The 14,850-nt window shown below is 45.1% G+C and overlaps 1 protein-coding gene across 2 annotated transcripts in view; it reads left to right on the top strand.

Annotated features, from left to right (window-relative positions):
• Window positions 1–14: 14 nt before the first annotated feature.
• SMC1B (structural maintenance of chromosomes 1B) overlaps window positions 15–14,850 on the top strand; it is an 83,073-nt gene continuing 68,237 nt past the window's right edge. For both annotated transcript variants that reach the window (XM_039463154.2, XM_039463153.2), the window contains exons 1-5: window positions 15–151; window positions 4,506–4,694; window positions 6,795–6,907; window positions 6,997–7,200; window positions 14,094–14,332. In XM_039463154.2, the coding sequence (XP_039319088.2) occupies window positions 43–151; window positions 4,506–4,694; window positions 6,795–6,907; window positions 6,997–7,200; window positions 14,094–14,332 (854 nt within the window). In that variant the 5' untranslated portion in view covers window positions 15–42. The remainder of the gene's footprint in view (window positions 152–4,505; window positions 4,695–6,794; window positions 6,908–6,996; window positions 7,201–14,093; window positions 14,333–14,850) is intronic.

Below are 14,850 nucleotides of genomic sequence, written 5' to 3'. Positions count from 1 at the left end.
GCGGGCTCGTGAGGACGCGGCTGAGGCGCGGAGGGCGGCGTCATGGGGCACCTGGAGCTGCTGTTCGTGGAGAACTTCAAGTCGTGGCGGGGCCGCCAGGTCATAGGCCCCTTCCGGAGGTTCACCTGCATTATCGGCCCCAACGGCTCTGGTAACTGCGCAGCTCGAGGCGCGACCAGAGGCCGCCGCCGCCCCAGCCGTCCCGGCCGGACGTGGCCGCAGGGGTGCGGGCGGCTGCCGCGGGGGCTGGGCCGGGACCCCGACCCCGACCGCGGCCCTCGCCCTCCACCTCGGGGGTCCTGACCCTTCCCCTTCGCCCCGCCTCGGCCCCTGACCTCCCCCGACCTCCGCCTCGGACTCCCGACCCTCGTCGGACACCCCGGGGGCCCCACCCCACCTCCGCCCCGGCCCTCGCCCTCCTCCCGGGGGTCCCCACCCTCCTCCTCCTCCCGGGGGTCCCGACGCTTCCTCTCCGCCCCACCCGGGGTCCCCACCCTCCTCCTTCTCCTCCCGGGGGTCCCGACGCTTCCTCTCCACCCCACCCGGGGTCCCCACCCTCCTCCTCCTCCTCCTCCTCCCGGGGGTCCCGACGCTTCCTCTACACCCCACTCGGGGTCCCCACCCTTCTTCTCCTCCCAGGGGTCCCGACGCTTCCTCTCCACCCCACCCGGGGTCCCCACCCTCCTCCTCCTCCTCCTCCCGGGGATCCCGACGCTGCTTCTCCACCCCACCTGGGGTCCCCACCCTCCTCCTTCTCCACCCAGGGGTCCTGATGCTTTCTCTCTGCCCCACCTCGGTCCCCACCCTCGCCCTCCACCCAGGGGGTCCTGGCCCTTTTTCTCCGTCCCAGCCTCACTCTGTGCCCTGTTCTCTGTCCTCATTCCTTCTGCTTCGGGGACGTCTTTGGCCCTTGGCCCTGGTCACTCTGGTCCCTTTCCCTTTCGCATCCGAAGTTGAAATGACAGGGAGCTGTCGAGGGGGTAATGGGTTCCAGGCAGCCAGAAACCACCAGTTAGATCCAGGGGAGCTTTGACCCTGGAATGTAGCGATGACCCACTTTACTGAGCTTCTGCTAAGTTCCTGGCAGCACCGTCTTTGGTTAGCCTGGCGGATAGCTGCTCTCTCCATTGTATAATTGGAGAAACTAAAGTCTGGAGAGGTCCTTTGGAGTATTTGCAATGGTCTTTACTAGTAATACAAAAATTAGCCAGGTAAGGTGGTGTGCACCTGTAATCCCAGCTACTCGGGAGGCTGAGGCAGGAGAATCGCTTGAACCCAGGAGAGGGAGGTTGCAGTGAGCCAAGACCCTGCTGCTACACTCCAGCCTGGGTGACAGAGCTAGAGTCTGTCTCAATCAATAATGAATCAATAAGGCCTGACACAGTGGCTCACACCCTTAATCCCAGCGCTTTGGGAGGTGGAGGTGGGCAGATCACTTGACGTCAGTTCAGGACAAGCCTGGCCAACATAGTGAAAAGCTGCCTCTACTAAAAATACTAAACTTAGCCAGGCGTGGTGGCACACACCTGTAGTCCCAGCTACTTGGGAGGCTGAGGCAAGAGAATCGATTGAACTCAGGTGGTGGAGGTTGCAGTGAATGGAGATGGTGCCACTGCACTCCTGGCTGAGTGACAGAGCAAGACTGTCACAAAATAAAATGAACAGTTCTGTGATTTTTAGTATATTCAAAAAGTTGTGCAACCATCATCACCATCTACTTCCAAAACATTTTCATTGCCCCCAAAGAAACCTTGTACTCGTTATCAACCACTCCCCATGATCTCCTCTCTGCCTAGCTCCTGGCAACTGCTCATCCACTTTCTACTTCTGTGGATTTACATATTTGGGACATTTCATATAAATAGACAATATATGGCCTTCTGACTTATATATGGTGTCTGACTTCTTTGACTTAGCATAATGTTTTTTCAGGTTCATCTATGTTGCCTCTTGTATTAGTACTTATTTCCTCTTTATTGCTGATAATATTCCACTGTATAAATATACTACATTTAGTTTATCCATTCATCAATTGATGTTTGGATTGTTGCCACTTTGTGGTATGTTATGCTGCCTTGACTCGACAGAATATAACCTTTATTAGGCAGGGACAATATTAATGGAATGAATGGATATGGATGGGGAAGTATTTATTTTAGGCAGATTTAAATAAGGATTGACTCACTGATTTAAAAAGTTTCTGCTTAGCTCTGTTTCTTAATAAGTAATGAATTAATAATTTAATTCAGTGAATGTTTATCTTGTGCTATTTGCACTGTCTTATAATGGCCCTCAATGTGCAGATTATCCATTAACTCAAAAAAGCTGTTTCATGCCTGTTAGTTGATTGAGACTCAGCTAAGTAAATTTAAAGCAATTTACTTCTAGTTCTTTCTAGAAAGATCCTAAACCTCTAAAATTAAGACATATTTCTAGTGGCTGGTAGTATTCCTTTGCTTTGTTCACTGCAGCCTCTGCCTTTTGGGTTCAAGCAATTCTCTTGCCTTAGCCTCCCATAACTGGGACTACAGGCACGTGCCACCACAGCTGGCTAATATTTTTTGCATTTTAGTAGAGATGAGGTTTCACCATGTTGGCCAGGCTAGTCTCGAACTCCCAACCTCAGGTGATCCTCCCAACTGGGCCTCCCTAAGTGCTGGGATTATAGGTGTGAGCTGCTGTACCTGGCCTGAAAATTGAAATTGCTTTGTGGATATAGGGAAGATGCGAAAAGGGGAAGTAATAGCGTTGGTGATAGCTGCATTGACATTGCACCTAGGAAATTGTCTTGGAGAAAATCATGGGCCAGTGGTTGGGTAACAGATTTAACATTGAAGTTAGGAAGGCACACCACCCTTAGGTTGATTAATTTGTTGGGAGAACTCACGGTACTCTACATATAGTTGGACTCAGTATGATTTATTACAGTGAAGAAATACAAAGCACACTCAGCAAAGGGGAAGGGCATATAGGGCAAGGTCTTAGGAAATCAGGTGCAAGATTCTAAGTCCTTACCCATTGGTGTCACTCATTGCTTCATTCCTTCAGCAACTAGTCCACACATGTGAAATGTTACCCACCAGGGAACCTGACTAAAGTCAGTGTGCAGTGTTTTTTGTTGGGAGATTGTCCCATAGGCACCATTTGCCTATCATGTACTCAAATTCCAGAATCATCTTAGGCCAGACTTTTTTCAAAAGAAATTATAAATTAATATTCCAGAGTTCTAGGAAGAAAGCATATGTTCAGCTTAAATCATATTGTTTACACAAATAGTTTAGGCATAGTGAGCCAGTCTTAATAGGTAATGTTAGAAACCCTCCCAGCATCCAAATCCAAATCCCTGTGAGCCAGCCAACCTTGTAAGTGGGACTTTCAAAAGATAACAATATCAGGCCTGCTATATAAATTTAATAAATTTTCTGTAGCACCACTCTCATACCAATCATAAACAGTTTTAATCTAGCCCTTGAAAAGATTGTGGATTTAGTTAGCCTCTCTTTTTCTTTTTTTTTTTGGAGTTGGAGTTAAGAGTCTCCCTCTGTCACCCATGCTGGGGTGCAGTGGTGCAATCTCTACTCACTGCAACCTCTGCATCCTAGGTTTAAGCGATTTTCTTGCCTCAGCGTCCCGAGTAGTTGGGATTACAGGCATTACACCACCATGCTCAGCTAATTTTTGTATTTTTAGTAGAGACGGGATTTTGCCATGTTGGCCAGGCTGGTTTGGAACTCTTAACCTCAGGTGATCCGCCTACCTCAGCCTCCCAAAATGCTAGGATTCCAGGCATGAGCCACAATGCCCAGTCTTAGCCTTTTTTTTTTTTTTTTTTTTTTTTTTGGAGACAGAGTTTCGCTCTTGTTACCCAGGCTGGAGTGCAATGGCGCGATCTCGGCTCACCGCAACCTCCGCCTCCTGGGTTCAGGCAATTCTCCTGCCTCAGCCTCCTGAGTAGCTGGGATCACAGGCACGCACCACCATGCCCAGCTTATTTTTTGTATTTTTAGTAGAGACGGGGTTTCACCATGTTGACCAGGATGGTCTCGATCTCTTGACCTCGTGATCCACCCGCCTCGGCCTCCCAAAGTGCTGGGATTACAGGCTTGAAACACCGCGCCAGGCTGGCCTCTCTTTTTTAAAGTATGTGAGGATTTGGTGTTCCACCAATGCTTAGGTGGTAGTTTCCATATTTTACAAAATGAAGATAACTGAAATTTCGTGAAGTCAAATGATTTGCCATGCTGTGATACCTAATAATGGAAGAGAGCTGGGATTTAGATTTGTGTATTTCAATCCTTAAATTTAGACCTCTTAATAGTCTACAATAGATGCGTAGAAGAAACAAATTATCGACATCAAATTTTTCAGTCACGCATTCTGGACATTGATATAAAAGGACATGTGTATTGGCTATATTTCACTTCAGTTGGTTGCCTGATTTCATCAGCTCTGGGCAGGGCTTTTTATCGTTAAGAATGAATAATGTTTTATCTCTTTTCCCCCAGGAAAATCTAATGTCATGGATGCACTTAGTTTTGTAATGGGAGAGAAACCAGCTAATTTAAGAGTGAAAAGTATTCAAGAACTCATTCATGGAGCACATATTGGAAAACCTGTTTCTTCATCTGCAAGTGTAAAAATTATATATGTGGAGGAAAGTGGCAAAGAGAAAACATTTGCAAGGATTATCCGAGGTATTTTTTAATATTTTTTTTCATTTTATTTTATTTTATTTTTGAGACGGAGTTTCGCTCTTGTTACCCAGGCTGGAGTGCAATGGCGCGATCTCGGCTCACCGCAAGCTCCGCCTCCTGGGTTCAGGCAATTCTCCTGCCTCAGCCTCCTGAGTAGCTGGGATTACAGGCACGTGCCACCATGCCCAGCTAATTTTTTGTATTTTTAGTAGAGACGGGGTTTCACCATGTTGACCAGGATGGTCTCGATCTCTCGACCTCGTGATCCACCCGCCTCAGCCTCCCAAAGTGCTGGGATTACAGGCTTGAGCCACCGCGCCTGGCTTCATTTTATTTTTTAAGAGTCAACTAAGATTGCTAATTTTTTCTTTCTTTGGAGGATATGATTTATTATTCTACTGGCATAATGAGCTAGAATTCTTTTTTTCTCTTGCATAGCAAATCTCAGAAGCAAGTAACGGAATCTGTTTGATTCTCCACATAATTCTCCAATTATGTCTGCTCTTCCTTAATAGACATAATTGTTCAAATGCCCTACTGTCAAAAAAATATTTTAAAATCTGGATATTTAGTTGAGATGAGGGAGTACCTTGAAGACAGAGAAATTATAAAATTTATTCTTGAGGTTCTTTATTAGTTTTTCTTCATGAGGAACAAATTTTATGCATATTTTTGGCTTTACACAGTTTTTTCTATGACCAAAAAGCAACTTGTGTGAAATATTTGAATTTGTGGTGTGTATATATATATATTTATAGGAAAAGGGCGAGTGCTGGGGAAAGAGGAAGAAACTTTTTTTTAAAGGACGTGGATAGGTAAGAGACCAGTGGTTGCATTCTTTGATCAGTGAGTCACATGTGATGAGGTTAGAGGAATAGACACTTACGCATTAGGCTAGCTCAGTGAATCTGCATTTTTATATAAGATAATATATGCTGGGGCTGGGTGCGTGGCTCACGCCTGTAATCTTAGCACTTCAGGAGGCTGAGGCAGGTGGATCATGAGGTCAGGAGTTCAAGACCAGCTTTGCCAACACAGTGAAACCCTGTCTCTACTAAAAATACAAAGAATTAGCTGGGCATGGTGGTGGACGCCTGTAATCCCAGCTACTCGGGAGGCTGAGGCAGGAGAATCCTTTGAACCCAGGAGGCGGAGGTTGCAGTGAGTGGAGATCGTGACATTGCACTCCAGCCTGGATGATAGTGTGAGACTGTCTCAAAAAAAAAAAAAAAAAAAAAAAAAAAAAGAGAATACAGGCTGGGCATGGTGACTCATTCCTGTAATCTCAGCACTTTGGGAGGCCACAGCGGGAGGATTGAGACTAGCCAAGGCAACATGGTGAGATACTGTCTCTACAAAAAATTAGATGTGTGTGGTGGCATGAGCCTGTAGTCCCAGTACTTAGGAGGCTGAGGTGGGAGGATCACTTGAGTCCAGGAAATCTAGGATATAGGGAGCCAAGATTACACCACTGTACTCCAACCTGGGCAACAGAGCAAGACTGTCTCAGAAAAAAAAAAAGATAAACATAGGGCAGAGGAGTCAATCACATTTGCATTTATCTCAAATGAGCAGAGGGATGACTTTGAGTTTTGTCCTTTGTCCTGTACATGTAAAGATAAGCTATCAATTTATTTTGTCAGGTCGAAATTCAGCAGAACTGTTTTAGGGTAAAGATCTTGGGGCCCACAAGGAATTTCCCTGTGGCTAAATTGTGAGGGAGGCATGCAGTTTTTTAAAAAATCTTAACAGCTGTATTATTTAGGAACAAAATAGGAGGCAAGTTTGCATGCCCTAGTTCCCAGCTTGACTTTTCTCTTTGGCTTAGTGAGTTAGGGGTTCTGCAATTTATTTTCCTTTTACATCCTGACTAGGATATATGCTCCTTGAGATCAGAGACTTTCATGTCTTTTGTTTGCCACTGTAAAATAGACCTTGACATATAATAGACACTCCATATTTGTTGACTCATTAAATGCATTTATTACCATGTATATTACATAACTGGTCATCTCAATAAGAAAAGTAATTTTATTAAACTGTCAATGGATTTTGAGAGATATCTGGTATTTTTTTAACAGGCTTTATTCTTTTTTTTAGGGGGATGCTCAGAATTTCACTTTGATGATAATCTTGTGAGTCGTTCTATTTACATTTCAGAGTTGGAAAAGATAGGCATAATAGTCAAAGCACAAAATTGTTTAGTTTTTCAGGTAAGTAGCTGTGGTACTTTGTTTGATTCAGAGTTTTGAAAATACATCACTATATTTTACATGTTGATGTGCTTTGCTGTTTTTAAAAGGGAGCTGTAGAGTCGATTTCATTGAAAAAACCCAAAGAAAGGACCCAGTTTTTTGAGGAAATCAGCACTTCAGGAGAGCTTATAGGAGAATATGAAGAAAAGAAAAGAAAGTTACAAAAAGCCGACGAAGATGCACAGTTTAATTTTAATAAGAAAAAAAATGTAGCAGCGGAGCGCAAACAAGCAAAATTAGAGAAGGAAGAGGTAAGATGTTACGAAGATACAACCATTCAGTGTTGGATACCAAACTTTCTCTGTTAGAATCACCAGGTGGTTACCAAGAAGATTAATAGCATAAGACAATTAAGCACAGTATTCATTAACATGAACTTTTTGCTCCCACTGTTTCGGATTTTCTTTCCAAATAGTCAGGACAGACTGAACTAGAAAAATGTCTGATTTTCCCAACTAAAAACAAGCTTGATGGTTTCTGTCTTATGTGGCAAAGGCTCTCAAATTTTGGATATTAACCCCCTTGTGCTCTTAAAAATTACTGAGGACCCCCAAGGGTTTTTGTTCGTATGGGTTATTATCTATTAGCATTTATTGTATTTGAAATTAACACTGGGAAATTTAAACATATTTTAATGATCCCTGTACAAATAGTAATCAATTCATTACATGGTAACATAAACAGCAATTTTATAAAATATAATTGTATTTTCCAAAACCAATTAGAAGAGAGACATTGTTTACCACTTTTTTAATTTCCTTAATGTCTAGCTTAATAGAAGACAGCTGGATTCTTTTTTTTTTTCTTTTTTGAGATGGAGTTTCGCTCTTGTTACCCAGGCTGGAGTGCAATGGCGCGATCTCGGCTCACCGCAACCTCCGCCACCCAGGTTCAGGCAGTTCTCCTGCCTCAGCCTCCTGAGTAGCTGGGATTACAGGCACGCACCACCATGCCCAGCTAATTTTTGTATTTTTAGTAGAGACGGGGTTTCACCATGTTGACCAGGATGGTCTCGATCTCTCTACCTCGTGATCCACCCGCCTCGGCCTCCCAAAGTGCTGGGATTACAGGCTTGAGCCACCGCACCCGGCCTGACAGCTGGATTCTTGTAAACACTTTTGTGTTAAATCTTAGTTGTGCCGGGTGTGTTGGTGGCTCACGCCTGTAATCCCAGCACTTTGGGAGGCCGAGGCGGGTGGATCATGAGGTCGAGAGATGGAGACCATCCCGGTCAACATGGTGAAACCCCGTCTCTACTAAAAATACAAAAAATTAGCTGGGCATGGTGGCATGTGCCTGTAATCCCAGCTACTCAGGAGGCTGAGGCAGGAGAATTGCCTGAACCCAGGAGGCGGAGGTTGCGGTGAGCCGAGATCGCGCCATTGCACTCCAGCCTGGGTAACAAGAGCGAAACTCTGTCTCAAAAAAAAAAAAAAATCTTAGTTATGCTAAGGCCTAGCAATTTTATCCATACTGTCAGTGCAAGTGTCAAGACACTGAAACAGACAAATAAGTCTTAGTATTATTGTGAAAATAGCTTTGTTTTCAGGACTCCCTAAAAGGGTCTTGAGAACCTCCTAGGAGGCCATGACCACATTACATGCAAGTGTACCTCTGTGATATTTCTTGATCCTCTTCACAATACCTGGTATAGTACCTTGACTTTAGTTGTAGTTGTAAGGTTAGCCGAGAGAAAGAACAGTAGACCCAAAGTCGGGCAAGCAAGTTTTATTAACTTGCCAGGCTGCCTCATAACAATCAGAGGAGACAGCTCCGATGTTATGAAAGGAGGGATTTATATGGAGTGTGAGGGGCGTAAGGGAGTTTCAGGACTGAGATAATCTATCAGCTTGTAACAGGCACAGAGGTAGTTTGTTAACTTGGGGCAGACTTACTATACATCATCCTGTGACTTTTGTGGTGGCAGTTTTAAAAAGCCAGATTTTACAGTATGTGTAAAACAGGAATTTACAAGTACGGATAATGAACATTTGTTTTCCCTATCCTCACTGGAGGTACCCAGATCACAGTAATCAGGCTTTGCTTAATTGTAGCACCTGGATAGGAGCTGAGGCATGCAGCTGCAGAGCAATCAGAGTGGGGGCAGGGGTCAGCTTGCACAGAGTGGGTTTTCTGAGGCAGCTTGTCCCTAACATTCCAGCCTTTCACTAGGTAATAGAAGAGGGGTACCGTTGTTATCTGGCTGCTTATTGGTGGATTGGGGCAATGTTTGGGTGGGGGGCTAGGTAGTAGGGATTGTCGTTCCTGGAGCTGTCAGTATTCTTGGAGCAGTGTTATGTCTTGTATTGTTCCATGGGTGAGAGCGTTAATACCGTCCTGTAAAAACCGGGTGAGGAGTCGTTAAAAGACGGGCCAAATGCTGGGAGGAAAAGGGTTGTGGCAGGACCTAAGAGGGACAGTAGCCAGGGTGCCCAGGAGTTACGGAACTACTGGGTCCAGGTCAACTGACTGTCTTTAAGTTTTTGTGCTTGGTTTTTGAGTTTTTTGACAGCCTCTTGTACTAACCCAGATTCATTGAGGTAGAAACAGCATTATTCATCTAAAAAGAGGCACAGACCTCCTTTTTCAGCAGTGAGGAGATTTACACCTTTGCGATTTTGTAGGGTGACTGCCACTAAAGAGTCTAGTTGGTTTTGGAGGTGAGTAATAGAGTCTATTTCTTCTAGTGACGATTGGAAGTCTTGGGAGAGTGACTGAGGTTCGTAGGCTCTCTGCTTTTACCCTTCACTAGTTGTGACTTCAAGGGCTACTAATAAGGGAATGAACTGTATTGCTCTTTCTGAGCAAGCATGTAATGTAGCAGGGAGTAATGAGAGGGTGTAATGAGAGGGTGTTCTTGGTTTGGAGAGACAAGGTTAATGTTGGGGGTAAGGTGGACCAGGGTGCAAGTCCCTGTCCAGTTGGCAGGGAGAGAGAAGTAGGTTGTGGATCCGCAGAGGAAGAAGATGCCTTCGGTGTTAATGCAGACAAGTGGATTGAGAATAGGTGTTGGAGTGTGTAGGTTCCTCTTTTGGAGGGACTTGTTCAGCTTCAGCAATGCAGAGTGAGGAGGAGAGAGACCCTCCTTTGAGAACTCCTGTCTGGGGTAGGGGTTTGTGTTTGAGAGGCAGGAGGGGAGGTAGTGCGGAAACTGAGGGGAAACCGAATAATCTACTCAGAGTGAGGTATGGGAAGATGGTTCAAGTTGAGCCACAGGCAGAGGGAGGGTTAGTGCCTATGTGTATGTGTTCATTGGAAGAGGTGACACCTAAGAATGGGACCGTGGATAGCAGGGTGAGGGAGTTTTGTGTGGTTGTAATTGGCAGTGTGTGTGGTGAGAAGTTTGGTGGCTCTGTTAGCGAGGGCAGTGGGATAGTTCCCAGTGAGGGTGAGGGCTCTGTCTACAAAGGCAGAGCCTTTTTGGAAGGTGTATGAAAAGCGAATGGGAATATGATCCCAGGGCTGAGAAATTGGGATAGCTGAGCAGGCAGTAGAGAAAAGGGAAAAACAGGTCCAGTCATGGGAAGCAAGCTTAGAGTTGGAGCGTAGTAACAAGGAGTGAGTGAGATTGAGAGATTGTTTGAGCCTTGTGGAAGTGAAAAGAAACTTTGAAGGAGCAGAGGCAGTGGGGCTGACTATTAAAAGAGTTAGGAACTTGAGGAAGAATCAGTGTATTTGGGGGAAGGAGTTGAGGGGTTGTTTGGGGAGGTGGCCTCTTGCAGCAGTGAAGCCTTTTCAATGGGGGATATTGGGGTTGGATTGCGGGGGTAATGAGGAGAGGGGCAGGGGCAGAAGAAAGGGAGGCTTCTTTTGCTGTCTTGTTGGCCTTTCTGTTTCTTCTTGAGATTTCATCTGACCCTGTTTGGTGTCTTCAATAGTGTATAACTCCTGCTTTGGCCAGGAGGTGTGCAGCTGGGAGGAGTTGATGAATAGGGGGGCCATTAGTGATGGGGGTTCCTTTGGCAGGAAGAAATCCTCTCTCTTGCCAGATGGTGGTGTGAGAATGGAGAATGTGATAGGCATATTTGGAGTTGGTAAAAATGTTGACTTGTTTGCTTTTGGAGAGGGTTAGGTCCCTGGTGAGAGCTGTAAGTTTTGCCTTTTGGGAGGAGGTCTCTGGGGGTAGGGGTTTAGCTTTAATTACTCAGTTAAGGGAGACGACTGCATGCCCAGCGATTTTATGGAAGTTGACTGACTTGCAAGAGGCGCTGTCTATAAATAACTGGTTGTCAGAATTGGAGAGAGGTTTAGGGGAGATATTACAGAAATGAGGCTGTAGATGATCAAGGATTTCAGTGCAGTAGTGGATGTGAGAGGAGGAAGATACTGGAAGTAGAGATGCAGGATTGAGGGGAGTACTTTTGGAGAGGGGGAACTCAGGGTTTTTAAGAAAGAGAGCTATTTGCAAAGGTATATGCCACAACTGAGAACAAAAACTAAAAAAATAAAGAGGGCATGGGGTAGTTGGATATGAGAAGGAGAAAGTGTGCTTAGTGCTTGGCAAACAGAGGAGATTTTGTAGATTATGTGGACTGTAGTGTTTTGACTGAATGTTAGTTTTTTGCTTTTTAAGGCTAGGGTGGTGGCTGCTGCTAGGGCTCTGAGGCTGGTCGGCCACCTTTGGGCAGTGTTGTCTAATTGTTTAGATAGGTAAGCTATAGGAATGAAGGTAGGAGGACTTCCTTTTTGTTGGCCATGGACACCAAGGACTATTCCATTGTTTTCAGCTGTATAGAGAATGAAGGGTTGAGAGAGGTCAGGCAAAGATGGAGCAGGAATGGTTATGAGGGTGGCTTTAAGTTTGTGGAAGCTGGGGATTATGTTGTGTGAAGGATTTAGGGGCTTATTTGGAGGGCCTTTAGCTGCTTCGTAGAGGGGCCAGGCTAGGAGGGCAAAATTGGGAATTCATATTCTGAAGAAGCTTGCTAGTCCTAGCAAAGAAAGGATTTCACCTTTAGAGGTGGGTGGGGGGAGGCTGTCTATCAGTGCTGCCCATGCTGAGATTATGGCTCAGGCCCTGGGGGAGAGCTGGACTCCTAAGTACATCACTGTTGGACTGGAGAGTTGTGCTTTGCAGAGAGAAAGCCTGTATCACTTACTAGCAAGGAAGTTTAGATGGGTAATAGTGTGAATCTGAGAGTCCTCTAGGGAGGGGCTACAGTCGAGGGCTGGCATGGTGACAGAGCGGAATAGCAGCGAATGTGGTTGTGGGGAACAGAAAAAGGTGATGGAAGCTTTGAATTTGGTTAGAAGGTCTCTGCCTAGGATGGGGGTAGGGCAATGAGGCATGATGAGGAAAGTGCGAGAAAACAGTATTAAATAAGGAACAAGTAAGAGGTCTGGTGGCATATGGGCACAAGATGAGTCCGTCAACTCCCACAACTGAGACCTGAGAGGGATCCTGAGAATTCAGGCAAAGCTGAGTAAGTGGCCACCGTATTGATTAAAAAAGAAATTGGCTTACCTGCTACTAGTAGAGTTACCCTGGCCTCTGATGCAATGATGACAGATGGGGTCGGGGGTGCCTGGGCCTCGTCAGTCTTCAGCGGCTAGGCCAAGGAGCTATGGGAGTACAAGGGATTCTTCATTTTTTGTCTTGCTGAATGGATGGTGTTTCTGAGGGGTGGGCTTTTCCCTCTGTGTGTTGAGAGGAGTCAGACTTCCAGTGGCCTGTCTGCTGGCAGACTGGGCAAGGGCTTTTCGGCATTCGTGGGTCAAGACGTGCCTGCACCCAGTGGTCTTCTGTGGTGCACTTAATACAAGACTTGAGAGGGCCACTGCTGTCGGGTGTTTTGTGCCCTTGGGTACTATGGCTAAGTTGATGGATAGCTGCAGCTAGAAGCTGGCATTTAGCATGATCTCTTTGGGCTATATCTAATTTACTTTGCTTATCCCTATTATTGAAGACTTTGAAGGCCAGGTTAAGGAGGTCTTGTTGTGGGGTTTGTGGGCCATCTTCAGCCTTTTTAAGTTTGTGTGTTAGATGTCAGAGGCAGATTGAGAGATAAAATGAGTGTGAAAAACAATAGTTCCTTCTTGGGAGGCAGGGTTGACTTGAGTGTGTTTTTGGAGAGCCTCTGTAAGGTGGGAAAGGAATTGGACAGGATTTTCATCTGCTTTTTGGGAAATTTCTTTGAAGTTTTAAAAATTTAGGCGGGCAGGGGGGTGGGGGCGGAGAGCAGCAGCTCCTGTGGGCCTCGTAGGATCTCACCTATGAAGATTATTGGCATGTGCCTGGGCTGTGAGCCACACTCTTTCCTTCTCTTCCGGAAGTTGAGTAGAAAAGAAGATGATACCGAGATTATGCCAAGTGAGTTTGTAAGGCTGGGTGAGATATTTAAATTCTTCAATATAAGTATTAGGATTGGAGGAGAAAGACCCAAGACATTTTTCAGTTTGGGAGAGATCAGAGAGGAGAAGGGGATGTGAACTCAAATGATTCCTTTGTTACCTGCTACCTCCCGGAGGGAAAGCAAGGGAGCTGGTTGCTGGGCAGGTCAGGTTTGAGAATGGGTAAGGGGTGGAGATGGGGAAGACTCCAAGTTAGAAGCAGGTGGTTGGAGAGAGGGGAGAAAGGGTTAGGGCTGGAGCAGGGGCGTACAGTGGAGAATTATGATGTTCCAGTGGAGGATTATGATACAGTCAAGGAAGAGGAAAATGGGTGGGTTCAAAGAGGAGTCATCAACTGGGGCTATGGGGAGTGTGGAAGGAGACGAGTTGTCGGCTGGGGCCATGGGAAAGGTGATGGGGGAGAGACATTGAATTTAAAGTTACTAGCACCGTGTAAGTCATATCACACTCTTCTCTCAGTTTACAAAGGAGGAAGCTGATGCCAGAAATATTGATTGAGTTGTTAAACTCACAGGTCCAGACAAATGGGATTAGGACTCAGATTAATGCATGCCACTTCATAGTTCTTACCATCATACCATTGAGCGCAAGAACGCAAAATCATTTGCTGGTTTACTGACTTATTTAAAAAGTATATTCAGAAACCTTTGCCAAATTATGCTACTTTTGGCAAGAATATTGTGTCCTAATGACAAATAAAAATTCGTTAATTTGTTGACACAGTAGTTGAGTTATGAAAGGCCAGCTTAAATGTGCTCCTTTTTAACTGCTGTTGAATTGTACTCTTTTATAGGCAGAACGTTACCAGAGTCTCCTCGAAGAACTGAAAATGAACAAGATACAGCTGCAGCTTTTTCAACTATACCATAATGAGAAAAAGATTCATTTTCTGAACACCAACTTAGAGCACGTGAATAGGGATTTGAGTGTCACAAGAGAGTCTTTGTCTCATCATGAAAACACACTTAAAGCTAGGAAAAAGGAACATGGAATGCTAACTAGACAACTACAACAAACAGAAAAAGAATTAAAGTGAGTTTTAAAAAATAGATATTAACAGTTGGGTTATATGTAGATTGATAGAGGAAATAATATGTGACACTTTGAAAGCTGATTTTTAAAAATAAGCTTTTTACTTAGGAATAATTTTAGATATACAGAAAAATTGTAATGATAGTATAGAATGGTCCTGAAGTCATGTTGTTTGTCTCGGGTAATATGCGAGGTTCATTGCTTCACACCAAGAAAGTCAAGGACGCAGACACACAAGGAGTGAGGTCAAGAGTGGAGGTTTAATAGGTGAAAGAAAGAGAAAAGATTTCTGTCATGCAGAGAGAGGGGCTCCCAAGCCGGTCTTCCAGCAGTGTGGAGGTTTTATAGATGAGCTTGAGGAGGCAGTGTCTGATTAAGGGCATGAAGGATTGGTCGCACCCAGTATGTCATTTGCATAGCATTCGAAGAACTTGTTAGGACTAGGTGTGCCGTTTGCATAGTGCATGAAGAAGCTGGCCATCCCATCCTAATCTTTTATGCAGATTCTCTACCTGGCC

Source organism: Saimiri boliviensis, chromosome 21 (genome assembly GCF_048565385.1).
Source record: "Saimiri boliviensis isolate mSaiBol1 chromosome 21, mSaiBol1.pri, whole genome shotgun sequence".
Taxonomy (NCBI): domain Eukaryota; kingdom Metazoa; phylum Chordata; class Mammalia; order Primates; family Cebidae; genus Saimiri; species Saimiri boliviensis.
The sequence above is the reverse complement of the archived record's forward strand: the minus strand, read 5'-3'. Positions and strand labels throughout refer to the sequence as shown.